Genomic DNA, 18949 nt, shown 5'->3' on the forward strand with positions numbered 1-18949 from the left:
TGATATAGGCATCCACTGAGCGTGGCTATTGACATGGTGATTTAGAGATATTTTGGTTTATATTTAGTTCTCCGGGTTGTTATCATAAACACAGAATATGACAATTTGTTACCTTGTCGAAGCAATGCACTTGATTCCAGTTCGCAGCATGAATTCTGTAACCCTCTCTAATTGTTCTAAGAGATAGCTTGTCTTGCAATGGGGTCATAGGTGTAGTTCAGCCTTATCCGACCAATTCCACAGTATCCAATAAAAGTCGTTTCAAATTTGCCTCCCATATCGCCGAGCCCGATAATGCGTTAAACTTGTTGTTATCCTGCTTGAAAACCGCATTCTTCTCCTCTAATGTGTTATCCACTTTGTTGTTTTCCTTATTTGAAAGAACTGATACTATTTGCGATCCGTCTAGATGGAGATTCACCCCGGGATTCATCTCGCCAGGCTTCAACGATACAGCTCCGATATTGTCGGTACCCGAAGACATCGATCTGTTGATAATATCATGCTCTTGAGACAAGCTCTCCTCGAGGCAGGGTTGAGTGTTTATAATCATGTCTTTCTCTGCAGAAGAAGGTCCATGAGACGGCAGTAACTTGGCTGCTGATCCACCACTTTGGTCATGGATTTCGTCTCGTGACTGAATTTTTCCCGCATCAATTGCTGAAGAAGTTGTCAGTGAAGATCTCACGATAATCTCTAAAGATACGAAACATACCGGCGGAGGCGCTTGCGCTTGCCGCACTGTGATCTGAGTACCACAACGGTTTTAAAAATTCCTTTGTTTTTTGCAGAAAACCGCGTGGGAGAAGATCTAATTGCGCTTGTAAGACAAGTTAAGCTAACATTTTGTTTGCCACTTACCTTGAATCGTCTTCATTTGGTCGACGTCGGTTGCAGGCAATTTATTTAGAAGTACTTTTGCAAATGCTGCCGCCACACATGCAGCATAGTCTTGCCAAGCATCATTTTTATGCGAGTCTGCATAATCGCAGATACCTCTGATGACAAGACACGGGAAATCATTCATTAACCCTGCCGCTTCCATCTCGACACAAAGAACTTCTGTGTCTAAATCTTTGGAGAGATCGTCATAAATTTCGTTTCGTACCAGAGCATCTTTAACCACCTGGTTACCTGAGGCAATTAAGCCATAATGGAACTTAATATCTCGTGTTTTTGGCTCCCTATCGACCGTCTTGCTTTTATCGCATAGTGCGCAGTCGACTTTTTGGTCTTTAATTTGGCTCTCCCAGTGATCCTTACCCGTAGCGAGAATCTTTTCAACGTGAGGATAGCTTGATTGATATAGTACATCTGTAAGCGTGTCACGGTTAACGAAGCTTTTTGGAACATCGCTTCGCGCTTCGAGATGTCTCAAATAAGCATGGAGCTCATCATAACATTTGATGGAGTCTGATCGCACATTTCCCAAGGCCGTTAATAATCCCTTTGGAGGCTTGTCTAGGGAACCTGTTCGCCGGAACGTGCCCCCTGATTCTGCCTTGCCGAAATCCCATTGGACGACTCCAGAGGACTTGCCTTTAGGGCTGCTGACTACCACATCTCCAAGTCGAACATCTTTTTGAGGCATGCCTCCTCCAATACCTACCATCAGGCCAAATTTTATATTCTCAAATGTTGCTATCATTCGGGTTGCCACTGACGCCGAGCTACTGTTGCCCGTCAAACCCATTGGTAAACAGGCAATGACAATATTATGACCGCCAATACTGCCACGAATGTATGCATTATGGTCGTGAACTGGATTGGTAAGCTCCCTAGGATCGTGGATATCATCCAACATGAAGGATGCTGCGCTCTGTTCCCTTGGTAGCGCACAAACCCATCCAACGGTGTAATCTGAGTGGAAATGCCGCTGGCGTTCATCCGAATAATCGCTCAATACTCTGGTTTCCATTTTTATAATGCCCAAATCTGCAAAAGAAAAAGCAGATCAAGAAATAAAAGGGGGGGGGGGGGGGGGTTGGATACTGAATGATGTGGGTACGATCAATAAAGCCAGTCGTCTGAATAGAAATGCGGAGGTTATTGCACAAGCCGACCAAGATCTTCTCACAAACTAGTTCTTGGCGTTTGATGGAATATATTCAACGCTACTTTATTGTTTCCATCAAGATGATCTATATGTACTCCTTAACTTGGAAGAGTGAACTCCACTAGCGTGCATTAAATTTGTGACCTGGATTCTGCCACAGAAGATGCGTTGTCAATGGGGCTTCACTATTATTTACATCAGTTGGGCGTCAACACACAGCTCTCAATTTTTAGGGGGTTCTTTATAGAATCCTGCTTCCAACGGGGTCTTGTTTGAAACGTGGACCAAGGAGCATACTGCATGCAACCTACAGTCCCACGTCAAAAGTGACGAGCCGCTTTACAGTGCGACGCTAAAGCACTAAGAAAATGCAAACTAAACACTCCGCAATATCTCTATAAAAATTTATTATATAATTAAAAAATTAAGTATTTATAATAAAAAATAATATCTTTTTTATTTTTAATCATTTTTATTTAAAAAATTTAATAATAGTAGTAAGAGAATATTATTTAAAAATATTATTAAATTTAGAGAGTTATTTTACTTAATAAAGGCCGTATTATTAATACTGTATTTCCTACTATAACCTACTATAAATATAATTTTAGAAATCTTATATAATAAAAAAGCTATTATTATATAATAACTTATTAAAAAACTTTAAGAAAATATATGTATAATAAATATAAGTATTAATTAATTTAATAGTATATTTATTTTTTATTTATATATATATATTATACAATAATAGCGTTTTAGAATATATGCATTTTTGTTGTATACTGTGTAGTTGCTCGTCACTTTTGACTCCCCACTGTAGGTGCGTTAGGCAACAGTGAGCTCGGGAAACAATGCACGTATCAAATATCTATCATGTGTAATAGGCATCGGGCGTACACGTATTGCATCAAGTAATTAGGCTATTTTGTTTCCCGTGTCCGAGTTGCGCCTACGATGGAGTAGACTGCACGTTCAACCTGTCAAGCCACACTGGCTTGCATGAGCTGAGAGCTAAACGCTATTAGTCAAGTTGCTTACCACCTGCTGCCCCATCATGACAAAATGATGTGATTGTACATTAGGCCTTCCCACCTGCAAACATGGACTGACTACCCACAGTCGCAAGACAGTAGTTGGACGTAATACGGTGGTGGCCGTTGATTAAACCATAGACACAGTCACAATGTAAGCTCAAATCACGGTCTCTCAAACTCACATCAGCAGTCATGATTTGTTTACTGGATATATCACAATGAATTTTGAACTACACTCAAGTGATCTATTGCACAAGCTCCCATTCCTCGCCATCATCATTTCCAACTTTTCTAACAGCAGCATTGACATCATCACCTATCTGGTAACTGTCGGCTAGAAAACCCTTTTTGAAATGGCTGAAGGAAATCCCTCCTGTATGCCCTCCTCCCTCCACGCTCAGCTCTCCATTGCTGCTGATACTCACATACTGGGCTGAATTGGTTGTGAGTGTGATGGAAATGCTGTCTTTGCCAATCATGACCTTGGGTTTGGTCTCACCATCGATCTTGATTCGGAAGCGGGTTCGACTAAACCTGCTGGCGTAGATGCGATTATCTTTTACCGCCCAATAGATGTATGGGCTGGATTTAGACCGTATGAAGAATCTGAGGGAAGAAGAAAAGTTCAGTGGAGGGCGACATAAATTAGAAACGTTCAGGATATCATCTTACGTCTGGCCGCTAATATGGTCTGTCCGTGGCTGCTGCGAAAATGCCCCCATGAACCTGCCATCACGATCATTGAGCAGTGTGTACATGAGCCTATCGTTGAATTCCGGCGCGCTGTCCCAGACAAAACCTTGATTAAACGAATAATAGTCAGGTGCAAGACGTTGCCATTGAACGCCGACCTTTTCGGACACCACTCGCCACCATTCATCGATGGTATCAGCGTCCGGAGCGGCCACAATATAACGATAATGAGGTTCCGAAGGCGTCTAATATAGAATTTAGATCAAGCTACAAGAGGTTATGAGATACCCGGCTTACGTATTTAATCAACGCGTAGTAGACCATGGCTTTGGTTGGTATTGTATATCGAAAGACGTGTCAAGTTGACCTGTGGAAATATTGTTTGGTGGGAGTAATGAAACTAGAATATGAACAAAGCTAGTTCACTATATAACAAAAGTGAAGGGGAATACTTGTCAACGTTTGGGAACTGTTTTAGGTATATACAGGATGGATGTATTTCTAGAACAGCTAATAAAAATGAACCACGATTGAAATAATTACACCGGCATGAGGCCGTCCCGTAGGGGTGGATATTTGGGTGTCAGTTAAGGCATATTTTCCACACAATTGTTGTATTATTAAATCTACACAAGTAAGAAGTAGTGGCATTGGTTGTTGGGTTGAGAAATAAGGCATCATGACCTTAGCTTGACAGGTGAGTGGGCCCTAAAAAATCACTGGGGATAGCAGGGCTCGTATGATGACCTCAGCGGCTAAAGCCGTCAACCCCAAAGTTGCCAGGATAGATAGGAAATGAGCCCGATGCTCGTGAATATTCCGGCCCAAGCCATTGCGGCTTTCTGGAGGATTTTTAGTGCAAACTTATCTCGTGCTGCAGCCTCATTGACGTGGGGAAACGGCTCTTTCGGAATGGGTTTATCCAGGAATTTGCAGAGTGGCTCCCATCCTGATCCAAGCTCCACCTCGAGCAGGCGGTCCTTTGGAACTATGTTACGCACGTAATCGTTATGTTGCTCAATCCAGAGTGGGTTGCATTTATGACCGGTTCGATCTTCAGCTCTGTGAAAAACATTAACCAAGCTCCCTTCCATGTTTTATGGAAACACTGAGGTATCTCACGCTTCGAAGAATCCTCGCGCTGTGTCAACAAACCATCGGACACCGGGTAGTGGCATGGTGATGTTTCCCATCACTCTGCTTCCTGCGTTATCGGCCACTATCTCAAAGCTCTTCCACCAGGCCGCTGGAGGGCGCGTGACAAGTACGAATTTCGCATCCGGGTATAATTCCATTAGTTCTGGAATGAAATCAATTGCGGTAACATCAGTTGCGCCGACAAAACCTGAAAAAACGTCTTCTAGCGCTTTGAGTAACTGTGTGCGATTGCCTTCGCGCCGATATCGATATACCAGATTCCATTTCTTGCAGTACGCTAAGCGATGTTAATCAATACAGCTGGACAATAAAAGAATCGCAAGTTAATCTTACAATCTTCTCGATTGAAAAGCTGGGTAGCTGTATGATGTACCGGTCCGTCAAGAAGCTTCTCTAGAGCATAGGCGTAGGACAATGTCCCGGTTCTTGAGAATCCAGCATCAATTATCTCTAGCTTCCTCCTTCTGTCTACCGGCACAGATACTGTTTGTCCCATTTTTCAGAGTCTGAGGATTGACCGGAACAGTGATCAACATGCTACAACGCAAAATAAGATTGCACCTCCAAGCCAGGACAGAATGGTGAGCACCAGGTGGTTAGATAAATATATACGCGTTGCAGGGACAGAGTACTCTTATCTGACGTAAGCTTATGTGGGATATTAACAGAAGTAAGTTCGTAATGGAGAACAGATGGATATACACACATTCATACCCAAAGTTCAATCTGACTGTTCGGAAAGTATTGTAATCGCAGATGGGAAGGGAGATTGAAAAGCAGAATTCATCTTATACAATATTGTAGAAGTATATCAGCATACTATCCACAAAACTAGGCGTCAGAATTTCCGTAAAAGAAGACGGCGGGATAACATTTAAGACCAGATCCTATATTGTAACATGACTATTCATGATCAAGTGTTTGTTACTTCCGCCGCTTCCAAAGAAATACCATCCCAATTCCAATAATTGAAGCAGTTACTAAGGTAAACTTGATCAAAGCCCTTTTTATCAATTGCCCAACCAATGCATCTCGGAGTGCGATATGATCATCAAAATTTGGATATGGCACGTTGGGTCTCGGAACCTCGAGAAAGTCGCAAAGTTCATCCCATCCCAATCCTTCCTCTAGCTTAATGACACGTAGTCTTTCTTTAGGAATTAATTTCTTGACAAAATTGTTGTAGTTGACATAATTCTGACGCAATATCTGCTCGTTTTCAGGATGGCCTCTTTTAGTTGTCCCGCTAAACAAATTGTAAACTAGGCTGTTGAATCGCCAGTGATGCCATAGACCGATATCGAAATATCTCAGGACGCTCATAGAGATAGATGCAAGATAATCGTTCATGCCACCCATTTGTTTATTAAATGATCTGACCCATTTGTCGGGGTCTCGCTCAGTTAGAAGAAACTTTATGTTCGGATCGCTCAAATATGCGCTGTAGATTTGTACAGGCATGTAGCAAGGCACTTCGATGATTGAATCATAGTCCTGAAACCATTTGTCAAATTCGACTCGTCCGTATGGTCTGATACCCGAAAAGCGGTCGTTCTCAGCTAATAATGCCTCTTGGAAGATGGCTTTATGGCTGTGATCTTGACTTCGTATGAGCTCTGCAGCGTGATACGGCTTATAGCCAAGTATTTTGAATGCTCGATATAACCCAAGTGTTCCAGTCCTAATTTTTTGATAAAAAATGTAAGCATTTCTCCAATTAAGAAACAAACGGAGGTAATTCGCACTTGCTGCAACCAAGGACAATCACTTTAATATTGGGTTTTTTGGGTGACTCTGGCAAATCATCGATTTTCCGCGCTTGAAGCATTTTTGCGCGAAAGACAGGGCGCCTGCAGGAATAAAAGGCTCTGTGTCAAGCACTGCTTAGGGAAGTCTACAAGGAATATATTAGATTTTTAATAAGAGGCGTAGCTAGAAAGAGCCTTCAGTTCATATAAGAAAATGTGCTGTAGCATGGAACATAGAATATTATACCCAAACCCCCTACAACAATTATCTGTTGCGTGTATGAGGGGTTGTGGAATCATTGTGGACCAGGGCGCCCGCAACATCCTTCGCCATGCATGCCTTGTAATAAAAGCCGTCATTCCAACCACAACACTTCATAAACGCGTGCGTTTTCGAGCTGGGTCTTACAGTACACTAGCGGAGGTGGCTGCTTACTTAGTGTTGGTAGTCTGAAGGCCATGAAGTAAATTTTGAATTGGATAACGAAGCTTTACCGTATACTGTAAAGCAATCTCAAACTAACAAAACATTACTCTCCATAACTGTAATAAGTGCTTATACACATCTAAGGGTTATATAGGTATGAAAGAATAAATAGGCATGTGGGATATTAATTGGTCAGCTTACTTTGCGTGTTGTTAGTGCTACTTTCATCATATTTGTTAAATGTATCCTGTCCGATCTGTTCCCCTATGCTAGCTTTATAAAAACACCGTTAGCGATTGCGTATCTGTAGCTGTAACAAGGACACCATATCTAACATATAGCAAGACAAAAAGGTTTGCCAAAAGCGAATATGCCCATAATGGAAGAACTTATTCTAGGTTTTAAGAAGTTCATATTTCAGAGCTCAAGACTGAGATCGCAACGAGAGATATCGTTATGAGATACAACAATACAATACAATTTAAAAAATACGGGGAGACGGCTCACAGTACCTATATAACAGCTGAAAAAATGTCGCTGCATACCCAATTCCAGCACTTAAAATAAATCGATCGAGTTCTATATTCTTCTAATACTCTGACCCATACCTCCCAAAGTTATTACTCATTCTGCTCTCGATAGCCAGAATGTTACTATTTCCTCGCCTGTGAGCTGCCTCATAGGCCTGTCGATAGGTACTCAAATTTTGCGAGAATAATGGGCGATGATCCTTCCAGCCCGTAAGCTGGCGAATATGTTCGCTGCTGACCCATTGGCTAAAGTTAAAAACAATTTGTAGCCCTTCAGGAAATGACGATGCTGCTTCAGCAAGAGGAACGAATTCTACCCCGCCTTTAAACCCATACTCCTTTGCCAGAGCTTCCCCCACCTCTCTTGCGGTCTCATACCGATATCCCGATATATTAAATGTCTTCCCCGCAACCTCTTTTCGATTTGCGTGAGCAGCAATCGCTAAGTAAGCCGCGCCACAATCGTCGACATGAGTTGCATGCATGATGCTGTCAGGGTTGACTGGGATTTTCAGCGTGTTGGCCTTGGCCGCTGCTTCAACCGCAACCCAAGACAACATGGCTCCATAATAACTGCCGCTTCTACCAAATACACTTGTGGGCCGGAGAAGAGCAGCATCGAAGATATCGCTGTAATCAAATATACGAAGGCAGTTCTCAGTCCTTTGGCGAAGAAACTGGGGAGGATTGGTGGGGGATGTCTCAGTATGCGGAAATAATGTAGGTGATCCATGAACATCTGTTGTCCCGTAATCCTTGCAACCAGAGGACCAAAGAACTAAGGAGCGAACCCCATTCCGCTTGCTCCTCTCAGCCAAGACCTTGACCAGCGACATAACGTTGAGGAAATGATCTGAATATCCTGAGAGGCTCTCGGTACAACTGATAATACAATCAAAAACAATTGCCTTTTCATAGACCGAGTCGAGGAAGCTGAGGTCTGCAAAATCACCCACAACAGGTATTACTTCAGCCGCCACCAGGTCATCCACTGCCTCGAGCTTCCGAACAAGGCCAAACGTTCTCCAGCCCGCTCCGACAAATGCTCGACACACTGAGGCGCCTATATATCCATTTGCTCCGGTCACAAAGACCGTACGGGCCTGGTTAGGTTGGTCTGCATGTAGTTCAGTGGCCATCCCGAGATTGAAGTTAAAGCCTCAAGCCGTAGTGTTGTATAAAGTTTTCTTGGTTAGGGTAATTAAATGAATTCCATTTATGTTTTCTTGAGGCCCTACATTCAATAGAATTTATAAACTTTGTTTCGCAATAATTGTATTAGTGATGTCTCGAGAAAATTTGGCTGAACCATGTGCCGCAGCTACTGATTTGTTCAAATGAGCGGGGGTCAAGACCATCGGACCATGACGTTCACTATCGGACCAAAAATTTCCAAATCGGACCAAGAGATTTGAAATCAAGCCAGAGTCCCACCGTCGATGAAGATTATACGGAAAAGTAAAAAGAATCATAGTGAAAAGTTGTGGGAACAAAACAGAGTTATGCTCTATCAATTAGTAATATAAAATACCCGATTCCTCTTTGTACTAGATCTGTCTTATCTACTTGTATGTTGCACAATAGTGCTTGAATGCGACTCATATGCGCGAACTCGCTATTACAAGTATCGATTTGGTAATTAAACTTCGTGTTTTTTTTTTTTTATGGAAAAAAAAAAAGAATACCTTACATGTATGTCTTGACCACTTTATCAGTAAATTGGTAGATGCCAGAATGGCTATTAGCAAACCATGTTGCTCCGCTCCAGACAGTAGACCGCTTGCCCTGTAGAGCGTAAAGCTGCTTATAGAAGCCCGAGGCAATTGCATCTGCTGGAACGTTGCAGAAATAGTTCTTATGGTTGTAAGAGAAGGGGAACGAGATATCTCTGGTGTCAAGCACACCAGCGCTACCCAATTTGTTCAGCGTTGTATTCACTGCACTAACAATTGCATCGGTTTCCATTGGCTGTGGAGTATTGAAATACCACATGAAGAGGTCGTTATGAACCTGAGGGTCTTTCGCGCCAAATACATTAACAGCGGGGAACGAGGGAACAAAGAATGGTCCATTAGGAGCGACATTACCCCAGCTAGGCGTAACATTCAGCGTAGAACTCTTCACAACGCCACCAGCATAGCCACCGTTCGTAAATTGGCTGAAAATCAAGATCTCATTATCATCAAGGTCCCATCCCTTGAGGTTGCTAATTGTCGGAAGGCCAGTCATGAGGGTATTTTTGGCTTGCACGAGCTTTTGTCCCCGAGGAGTGTTGATAATCAGAGATGTTCCACCATCTTGGCGTTGGGTAGAAACAATAGTGGTATTCAAGAAAATTCCGTTGGGCATGCTGTTGATGATGTTGAAAGCGTTATCGTAAATATCTTGCATGTTCTCCGCAGCAACAAAGCCAACCAGAGCTTGAGTAGCCCAATCCACATTGAATTGCATCAACCCATAAATTGCCGGCATTGCTGTGATTTCTCCACGCTGGCTGAGAAGTGATATAGGATATGCCAGTCCTTCAAGATCGTTCGCAAGTAACCAATCTCCAAAACTTTGAACAAGTTCTTTCGGAACAGGGTCAGGAAGATTCCACCCAGAACTAAGCCATGGATATTGTGTGGTTAGAATATTCGTGTACTTTGTTATAAGACCAAACAAAGTCAATGGGTCTGGCATCGTATAGTTAACCAACTTTCCAGATTGGAAGTCCACAAAAATATTCGTCGACTTGTCTCCAAGAAGATCTGTAGCTGGTCCGAGTGTTACGCCCACTCTCTTAAAAAAGGCTTGAGTCTCAGGCAGATCGACAAGAATAACTACCGCAGCATTGATGTTGACGCTGGTAGCTGGGTCGATGTATGATGCCACATGGCCTCCACAACGACCGCGCTGCTCGATAACGAGCACATCCTTTCCAGAGTCTTGTAGTTTAATAGCGCCATATGCACCAGCAGCACCACAGCCAATAACAACGCTGTCTTTTTGAATAACATCTTCTTTGTTAAAAAGAGATGGATCAAAAGCGTTTGATGGAGCAGCTGAACTGACTCCAAGTTGAAGAGCCATAAGGCCAATCACAGAGTTTCTCAAAGCCATTGTGAAATAAAATTGTAATAGAACAATCTAAAAAGTCTTGTAAATGGTGAATGTGATGATGATGGTTTTGATGAAGAGAATGTGTTTATCGATGATTCTTGTAGGCTGCCATTTATATTTACTTCTCGTCAACTCGCCCACATTTTCTCCATGCTGGGGTTTCTATCCATAGTTTCTGAGACCCATCTTTGAGTAATATTCTGTCAGTAAGCTTCACCGCTGTTTATTAGCTTCTGCTCAGAATACAGTACTTGTCTTGTCATATTATGGCACCACAACGCTAACTAGCCTTACCTGTTAGTTCCACTTTAAACCATGTTGAGAAACATTCTCTTCAGGAGCTTTGAAGTTGTCAAAAAGCGGAACCAATCTACAATTGTATGAACAGACGTGAAAAATACATTAGGTATTTGCAAAAATCATGTATAAGTGGGAGTATGCTTAGTAGTTGATTAGGCAGAAGTTCACAAATATTGAACAGCTTCAGGATATAAGAGTTTTAGGTGTATATAAAGCCATCTTAATTCTACACATACCAATAGCTCTGCTGCAATAATGCAAAGCAAAAGAGCAGAGATTTACCACCATCAAATTATTAAGTGTTAATTTCTCTTACGGTATCATGTGGCCTTACGAGGAGGTGTTGGGACACCGTTATAGTTTCAGTTGGTGGATATGCTTAACGGCTATATTGAATTCAAATTTCGTATCAAAAATAAGTCGGTCTGTAATCGTCAACTCGTGTTTGTGATCACACGTCAGGTGAAGGTCCTGCATATGAAGCCATCTGACGTGTCGGACTAACTTCTTCAAACCTAGTATCTGAATAAACAGAGGCAATCTTGGCTCATTTCCAAGTGCCTTCTGATCGGTTCCACTTATAGTCAGCGTCCTGAAATAAGGTATTCTTGCAAATGCTTCAGGCCCAATCAATTTTCATGAGCTGTTGCCTACACCACTGTGTCTGTTATACAGGGAGTTGTTATAATCCCTGGATGCGTTGAACAAGGGGTAGTTATAAGCACAAAATTACGGAGTGCATCTGCCCTGATTACTAGTTTTACAGAGTCGCAATGTCAGAGACAAGGGAGTTCTCTAGCAGCAAAGACGCAACACAGTTTAACTAGAAGGCTGTGGCGCAAATGCAATTACAAAAAAGAATTGTTCCCTTCTGTTCAAAAGGGTCAGAGATAAATACAGTTTTTATGGTCTACCTAGCTGCGAAGTCCGTGCGAGTTCGCCGTGCTTCAACTCCTTGATCCCATCACTCCTCTCTTTGTGCCTTGACTCTTGACACGCAAAAAACACTGCGTAACTTGACACTTCTCAGCTTTTGCTAGGCGTTGATGCGCCTCCCATGGACATATGACGGCAAGATGGTTAGGCTATTGTTAGTATCATTTGCTTTAGAATCTATAGCACCTTACGCGGAAGATCAAAAAAAAATTGTTTCATTCTGATTGCTCTGAGAAATTTCCCCGTCGCCTATACACTGATCGCACAATCACCCACTTAGAATACTTCGTACCTAAAGTTCAGCATAGTGTTTGAAATGCTGAATTAGATGCGATAAAGTTTGTCGGAAATTCCATGTTGAATGAAGTGAAGGAGGTATTTATGGATAAAGATGTGCCTAGGGTTCAACATGTGGAGATCGCTCTGCTTATTCCCGTTCTACCTTGGGATAAAGTCCCCTCTCTTACTCTTCTTGCAAGGATGAATTGTCAAAATTCCTCAAATAGAAGTTCTTATACCTACTATCGAACTCTCCATCTCTGCACTGTCATGTTAAAGCACTTGAGTAGACCCAAACAGGCTCATGGACTATATTGCTTGAAGAAATTCGATTGGAGTCTCGTGTTCGTAGTGGAAGGTTGTTCGTAGTCATTATATCACCCATGATCCAAAACTCTAGACAACCGAGAGCCGTTCTTGAAACACATTTTGGGTCACTCTCAGACCAAGATTGAGTGAGCTCTTTTCTTTTCCCCGATGAGGTTGCATCAAGCGGTATGCACTAGAGCAAACTGGGCTTCATGAATGTAGGTTTTTAGCCAATCTTCATGATGTTTAGCCACCCTGGATCAGCCACGACTGGAACAGAGGGAAGGGTATCTTCTTCAATACAATATATAAAATACAAAAGAATCTCACCAAAACCACTATATCTGATTTTTGATTAAAGCTATTGTACTCAACCAACAATATCCCGTTTTGAAGTAGATGACATGAAGTGAAACCACTCTATGTGTACATCTTCGGCCATGTTAAGCCTAGAAAGAGCTTTTAGATTAAAGCTGGCTCAGGTCCATCACCAATTATTTGCCATCCTTTTGCCAGGGCACTAGAAGTCGCGGATATCTATTGACGGGCTTTCGTCAGTTACTTTCAGGCGATGAGTAACATGACTTTAACCATAACTTAGACTATGTGGGTTGTTTGGTTCTCAGTGACACATACATATTTAGGCGCAGTAACTCTATTGCCTCGCTATGTGTCTTTTCATCACAATTCTTTGGGCATGGATTAATGTTTTAATTTATCTTCGGTATTATTGACAACTCATCGTCTACTTGGTGTCTCAGGCGTAACATTAAAGTAAGTCCAAAAGCCAAAATTTCGCCCCCAACCAACTTTTGTACAACATAGCATAAAGGAACATGATATATTAAAGTAAGTCGAGGGGAAGTGGTAATGGATAATGGAGCAGCGCTGCCTGTATGCCGAAATAATACCAAAATAATAAAAAGTACGACAGACACTCATCGCCAATTAAGATTCCCTTTGTAAGAGTTATTACGGGACATAAGCACGCCGATTTAGGTAATAACTTAGAGGATTTGCATATACAGCAGTTTCCTGGTTCACTCGTGGTAGTGAAATTTGAGTGTCGGGTAATGCCTGTTCAAGAGTCTCCTCGCGAGCGTCTCCATTCGATTCAATTGACGTCTGCCACAGATTTTCTGTACAGTCCATTTTTAATAAGTATATAATGTTTGTTCGATGAACCAGATGCTGAACCGCTCCTAGTTACATTGTCAATCAGGTGACGGTCCTGTACTACGCCGAATCCAATCTGTGTAACAGAACATGAGTTGATAACCAATCAAAATTCGATTCTAATTCATCACCAGGCGCAGCTATACGATAACACAATGTTAAGAAGACGTCTCGCGATTATGCAGAGCATACACCGTTAAATTATCAGCGTACATAAAACGAATCAAAAGAAACACACTCTTAATTCTCGATCGCCGTTCTTGGTTAGCTAAGACGCTAAATTACCAGGGTACCATTACCATAAATGGACATTTGGTGGGCTCCCCAGTTGGCCGTTATATGAGCGCTAAAATGACCAAGGTCCAATTACCAGAAGTGGATTAGAGAGAACTTTACAAATCTAACAGGAGTAAACACCCTGCGGAGCAAACAACTTGCTCCCGGTACAGCGCAGTGCTAATCCAAGTGAAGTAGAAGTACCCTGGAATAGACAACAACTACGCTAGCAAACGATTACGAATACAAGATAGATTATGAATTTTCAAATACAAAACAATATTGCGAATGATTACACATGGTAGCTTTCTAATACTGTATATGACTGAGCGACACATTACTCTCGAATATATAAATGATGATCAATAGCCACTCAAAAAATCTCTACCTACATCTGCCAATATCGATCAAGTATACCAACCATAAATCAGCTCAACCCATCCCATCACAATGGCCCCAGTTCCTTACGAGACTCTTCTTGAGCGTAACAAGCAAGTTGACACCATACATCAAGATCTGTGCCATTGTTATTTCTGACCTTTGCTACAAAGGAAATACGCAGAGACTCACAACCCCCCGCCTACAATCGCCGAACAGGTGGCTCTCGGTCGCGTCTTCGAGACTACTCTCGTTAGTAAGTATATAGGGGAAATGTTTGTAAAGAAAACGTAGAGCCCAAAGCCTGACCTAGAAAGTTACTTGCGTCGATTTCCGCCTCAACCCAGATCAATTCCTGCAGACTAAGCCCGAAGGTACGCGAAATGATAATTATTCTACTATGGTATAAGTCTAACATGTGTCTCAGATCAGATTCTTATATCGCGCAATCCTGCAGGCCGTGTTGCTCCTGCTTTGCAAGAAGTGATGCTCTTTGATGTTTTTCTTGGTCTCAAGAGTGTCATAGTGATTCATCACACAGGTATTCCATTTCTATCAACATTAAGGCGAGAAATGTGTGCTAAACTGATACCCTATTTATAGATTGTGGTGGAAGTCAATTTAAGGATGCAGATATTCGTGAAGCCCATAAATGCCGCCTGCCAGATCATTCAGAGATTGATAATATGGTATTTGGAGCATTTGACAAGTGAGCCATACACTCTAGAAACACAAACTGTGAATAAAAAATGACTATGCTAATTCATAAGACAGTGTCGAGCAAAGCGTCCGAGATGACCTTCATATACTGAAGACATCTCCTTATGTGCCTAAGAGGATTGCTGATCAGTGTTTTGGCTTTGTGTATGACATTAAGACTGGCCTGCTGACCCCTGTGGATTACAATAACCATGCGTGATTTGGTGTGGGAATAGTTATGAGTCAGTAGGTACATGATGACATACCTATACAGCCTACTTATATGAGTGCATTGGGTATACAGAAATGTCTTTTCCTAGTCAACTAGTTAAATATTTCTCTCTTTCACATTCAAATTGTGATATAGGTAATCCAATTCAATCTATTGTGAATGGTATTTGCGGATAGAGAGCCGATAACAATTAATTCTGGGCATTATGTTACTGGTCAAATCATATAAGCATCAAATATCCAATAGGAATAAAATCTCCAGCTTACATGATTTACAATTCCAACAATCTGATAATTTATTGTTGTCTTAGGCGACCTCTTCACCCATGACTATATAAATAATATTTTGTCCTCTTCTTCCTAAATGAGCAAGAGATAGTAAGTACAAGAACTTAGTTGAATAGTATTATTATTAGTCGTAGGGTATCCGTGAGTACCTACTTCAACTTGAAAAGGCTAACCATTTCAACCCCGCCTTCCTTTTCCATAGTCTGCGGATTCTGACATGATTTCCCCACTTCATTAGTGCTTATTGTTATGTAATGTACTCCGTCGACCATGCAGCTTAGATCATCATGCGGGATTCCTGGAGTTTCCAACAGCATTTTCCTTCAGAGACTGTGGCTCTCTATACTTGGCAGCTCTTGCCTATAACAGTTCGCAAGATACCTAAAACCGCTCATTGATAAGAACAGAAGCATTGCATAGGTATAACTTTACGTATTCACAAGGCGTATTCAGCTACAGGCGAGACCAGTTCAGCCTCAATGACCTCCAACAATCTCTTGTGGATCAACCCAACGACCTCTACTATACCCTTTGACCGCGCTAAAATACGACGTGAAGTTATGCAAAAAGTGGCTCAGAAGCGGAAACAAGAACCGAAGCATCGGCATCCCAACAGCAGACAAATTCCCGTTTTTATAGCCCGCAATGATCTTCGAGATAGTGTGGCAGGCCAGAAGCAAGCTCAAACATTTTTTATGCCAATGATCCCCGACGAAGCCGGGCCTAATGATGTCTGCTTGCGGACGGATGCAAAATATCTGCGAAACGTTGCTCCCGCATCTCCGGCAATCCTTACCAAAACAAATCTACGGTTCCTGGATCTATCTTTACTAGCTTCGGTTGGGATTGGTCGGTATACTGGGCAAAGGCTTCTTGAAAATCCTCAAAACATATCGCATTTCTTTGAGGGAAAGAATTGGTCATACTTACGATATATACCTTTTCATTACGATCAAAGCGTCTTAATACGCAGTGCAACAGACTGTGCCCTGGCTCGAGTCAGATGCTTGTTAACCCCTGGCGACAGAGAATGGGAGTTATTTGCTATTTCAAAATACTCCATAGCGCTGTTAAATTTACGAGACGCAATTCATTCTAGTTCTCAGTATACGGCAACTGAGGTACTTTGCGCCACACAAATCTTAGGCTTATATGAAGTAAGTGCAAATCCATCAGATCTTGGAAGATGTGTTTTAATTATATTCCTTTGATCTGTCTAGTTACTTAACCCTAGTCGGGAGAATGCCTGGATAAATCACACCGCGGGAGCCACACACATAATGAAGCTGAGGGGCCCACATAGCTATAGCTCTGAGTTCGAGAAAAGTCTTTTCATGGGCCATGTCGGACCAATGGTGGGTCTTGTACTTTTGCCATGTCATAATCTATCTGACAAACCCCGTACTGACGTCTTTGGCAGGCAACGGAAGCAATACTCAACAATGAAGCTTGCTTCCTTGAGCAGCCTACTTGGAGGGCGGTTCTTCGATCAATCATCACTGACGATCCTCTTGTACCGGAAAGAAGTACTATGGTCATCTATATAGTGTCGATTTTTGTCACCATACCGACTCTCTTCAAAGGTTTTACCAATGTGATTTGCCATAATCCCGACCAGCCAATCATAGTACTTAAAAAGCTTATTTCTCGAGCCCGAAAACTTCGAGCGTCGCTCCAAAACTGGTACAACACCTATATCCAGCCTAGTGGGACACCAATCAATAACCCAGCTTTTGGAAATATGTATTACGATGCGCTGATTATATATTATATCTGCATGATATACAGTAACCGCCTGAATACATGCATTTATTTACAAGGGACACCAGGTATTTACGATATGGAGGAAGAATCCCAGCGATTTGCGAGTATCATTGTATCATTGCACCAGAGGGAAGAGTCATACTCTAATCGTCAGGGATCACTACTACTAGCTCAGAAACTGCCTATTGCTGAAGCAACTATTGAGTCAGGCGATGCTTGGAAAATGCACCTAAGTTTTGGGTTTATGCAGGATGACGTCTTCAAAATACCGGGAGAAACATTTAACTACTGGTGCAAACTCTTTGGACGAAGAACTCTGTAGCCATGATGGCTAAATTGTTTATTCAATAAGATATGTATCCCATTTCTGCAGCTGTAACATGATGCTATTTCCCTTCAGCGACTAATGCAAGATACTCCTTATGCTGTAGTACTGCGCCGTCCATTATTTGTAGGGCACGCGCAATGGCTGGCCTTGATGAAATGCGATCAACCCAAGCAGTATAGTTCTTCCATTGAGACGTGTCTAGGTCTGGGTAAATAACAGTGGCCAGACCTTTGCAGTAAGGTAAGAACATGATGTCTGCGTAGGTCACTCGGTCACCGACCAAATAGTCAGTCTCTTGGCTGTCGAGATGCGCGTCAATGACCCCCAGAAAACGTTTGATCTCACTGCCATAGCGCTCTATAACAGACGGCAAAATTTCATGGTGGAAGGTGGTATACCAAACCATCTGCCCAAAGTATGGTCCTTGGCCGCTCATCTGAAAATGCTCCCAGCAGCGAGTCAAATGCTTTTCTGGGCTAGAGTTGTAGTGCAGAATATTGTGGTCATCGTAAACATCGATAAGATAGTCGATGATTGCACCGGACTACACCAACCAAGGTAAAATTAGCTACCTGTAATTTAGAACACCTCAACTTACTGAGACAACAATGGATTTAACTTGCCTCCCATGTTGTCAAATTGTTATTATTTGGGTCCCTCAGCACGGGTACTTTGCCGTTGGGGTTCATTGAGAGGAAGGCATGTTGTTTTGTATCTGCTGCCTGAATCTTCTCGAATTGATACGGAAGGCCGAGTTCTTCCAGGATGAATGCGACCTTCCATGGATTTGCAGAGGCCGCAAAAGGCGCAAAGGCGTATAGGACAAGGGGCTGTAGATCAGGCATGGTATTTATTGACATGTATTCTTTTTCCACTTAGTAATATGAGCCAGTTCAATAGCCCTCAAACTTGAGTCGCCTAAATTTGATGAAGCCTGCCAACACCATCATTTTATGTAGCCTTCACCTACTGTCGTTACCTGAGCCTCTGATACGAAACAAAACATCGGCCCAAGTAAACAATGCGTATCAGCACAGAGGTCTGCAGATTACGAATAAACGTCTTGAATTTAGTAAGCGAGTTGCAATGAGATCCTCGCACTGGTGTTACCTTTTTTGTCTAGGCCGTGAAATTTGGCGCTGTCAAAACTCTCGGACCAGAGCTTTCGGACCATACGCTTCGGACCTCGGACCAATCAACAACACGATTCTTCTCCACTCCCATTTGTCACACC

The 18949-nt window shown here is 42.3% G+C and overlaps 8 protein-coding genes across 8 annotated transcripts; 1 reads left to right on the plus strand and 7 right to left on the minus strand.

Moving 5' to 3' along the window:
- Positions 1-877: 877 nt before the first annotated feature.
- Positions 878-1858, minus strand: TRIVIDRAFT_129013 (uncharacterized protein; the record flags this gene model as incomplete). The annotated part of the gene is made up of 2 exons (XM_014098912.1): positions 878-1224; positions 1264-1858. Coding segments are annotated over 2 exons (942 nt in total), but the record flags the coding sequence as incomplete, so codon positions are not given.
- A 1480-nt stretch (positions 1859-3338) lies between these two features.
- TRIVIDRAFT_224362 (uncharacterized protein) lies at positions 3339-4110 on the minus strand (the record flags this gene model as incomplete). Its single annotated transcript, XM_014098913.1, has 3 exons — positions 3339-3699; positions 3766-4031; positions 4084-4110. The coding sequence occupies 3 exons, from the start codon at positions 4108-4110 to the stop codon at positions 3339-3341; spliced, it is 654 nt and encodes a 217-aa protein (XP_013954388.1).
- Positions 4111-4550: 440 nt separating this feature from the next.
- TRIVIDRAFT_48118 (uncharacterized protein) lies at positions 4551-5440 on the minus strand (the record flags this gene model as incomplete). Its single annotated transcript, XM_014098914.1, has 3 exons — positions 4551-4848; positions 4909-5221; positions 5278-5440. The coding sequence occupies 3 exons, from the start codon at positions 5438-5440 to the stop codon at positions 4551-4553; spliced, it is 774 nt and encodes a 257-aa protein (XP_013954389.1).
- Positions 5441-5868: 428 nt separating this feature from the next.
- Positions 5869-6772, minus strand: TRIVIDRAFT_48252 (uncharacterized protein; the record flags this gene model as incomplete). Its single annotated transcript, XM_014098915.1, has 2 exons — positions 5869-6625; positions 6690-6772. 2 exons carry the CDS (start codon positions 6770-6772, stop codon positions 5869-5871), a joined length of 840 nt encoding a protein of 279 aa, XP_013954390.1.
- A 936-nt stretch (positions 6773-7708) lies between these two features.
- TRIVIDRAFT_48167 (uncharacterized protein) lies at positions 7709-8788 on the minus strand (the record flags this gene model as incomplete). Its single annotated transcript, XM_014098916.1, has 1 exon — positions 7709-8788. One exon carries the CDS (start codon positions 8786-8788, stop codon positions 7709-7711), a length of 1080 nt encoding a protein of 359 aa, XP_013954391.1.
- Positions 8789-9335: 547 nt separating this feature from the next.
- TRIVIDRAFT_48107 (uncharacterized protein) lies at positions 9336-10721 on the minus strand (the record flags this gene model as incomplete). The annotated part of the gene is made up of 1 exon (XM_014098917.1): positions 9336-10721. The coding sequence occupies one exon, from the start codon at positions 10719-10721 to the stop codon at positions 9336-9338; it is 1386 nt and encodes a 461-aa protein (XP_013954392.1).
- Positions 10722-14477: 3756 nt separating this feature from the next.
- Positions 14478-15324, plus strand: TRIVIDRAFT_68765 (uncharacterized protein; the record flags this gene model as incomplete). Its single annotated transcript, XM_014098918.1, has 6 exons — positions 14478-14511; positions 14590-14661; positions 14723-14779; positions 14833-14946; positions 15009-15114; positions 15180-15324. 6 exons carry the CDS (start codon positions 14478-14480, stop codon positions 15322-15324), a joined length of 528 nt encoding a protein of 175 aa, XP_013954393.1.
- A 2449-nt stretch (positions 15325-17773) lies between these two features.
- On the minus strand, positions 17774-18560 carry TRIVIDRAFT_193161 (uncharacterized protein; the record flags this gene model as incomplete). Its single annotated transcript, XM_014098919.1, has 2 exons — positions 17774-18259; positions 18339-18560. The coding sequence occupies 2 exons, from the start codon at positions 18558-18560 to the stop codon at positions 17774-17776; spliced, it is 708 nt and encodes a 235-aa protein (XP_013954394.1).
- Between the last annotated feature and the right edge of the window lie 389 nt (positions 18561-18949).

This window comes from Trichoderma virens (assembly GCF_000170995.1).
Source record: "Trichoderma virens Gv29-8 chromosome Unknown TRIVIscaffold_81, whole genome shotgun sequence".
Lineage (NCBI taxonomy): Eukaryota > Fungi > Ascomycota > Sordariomycetes > Hypocreales > Hypocreaceae > Trichoderma > Trichoderma virens.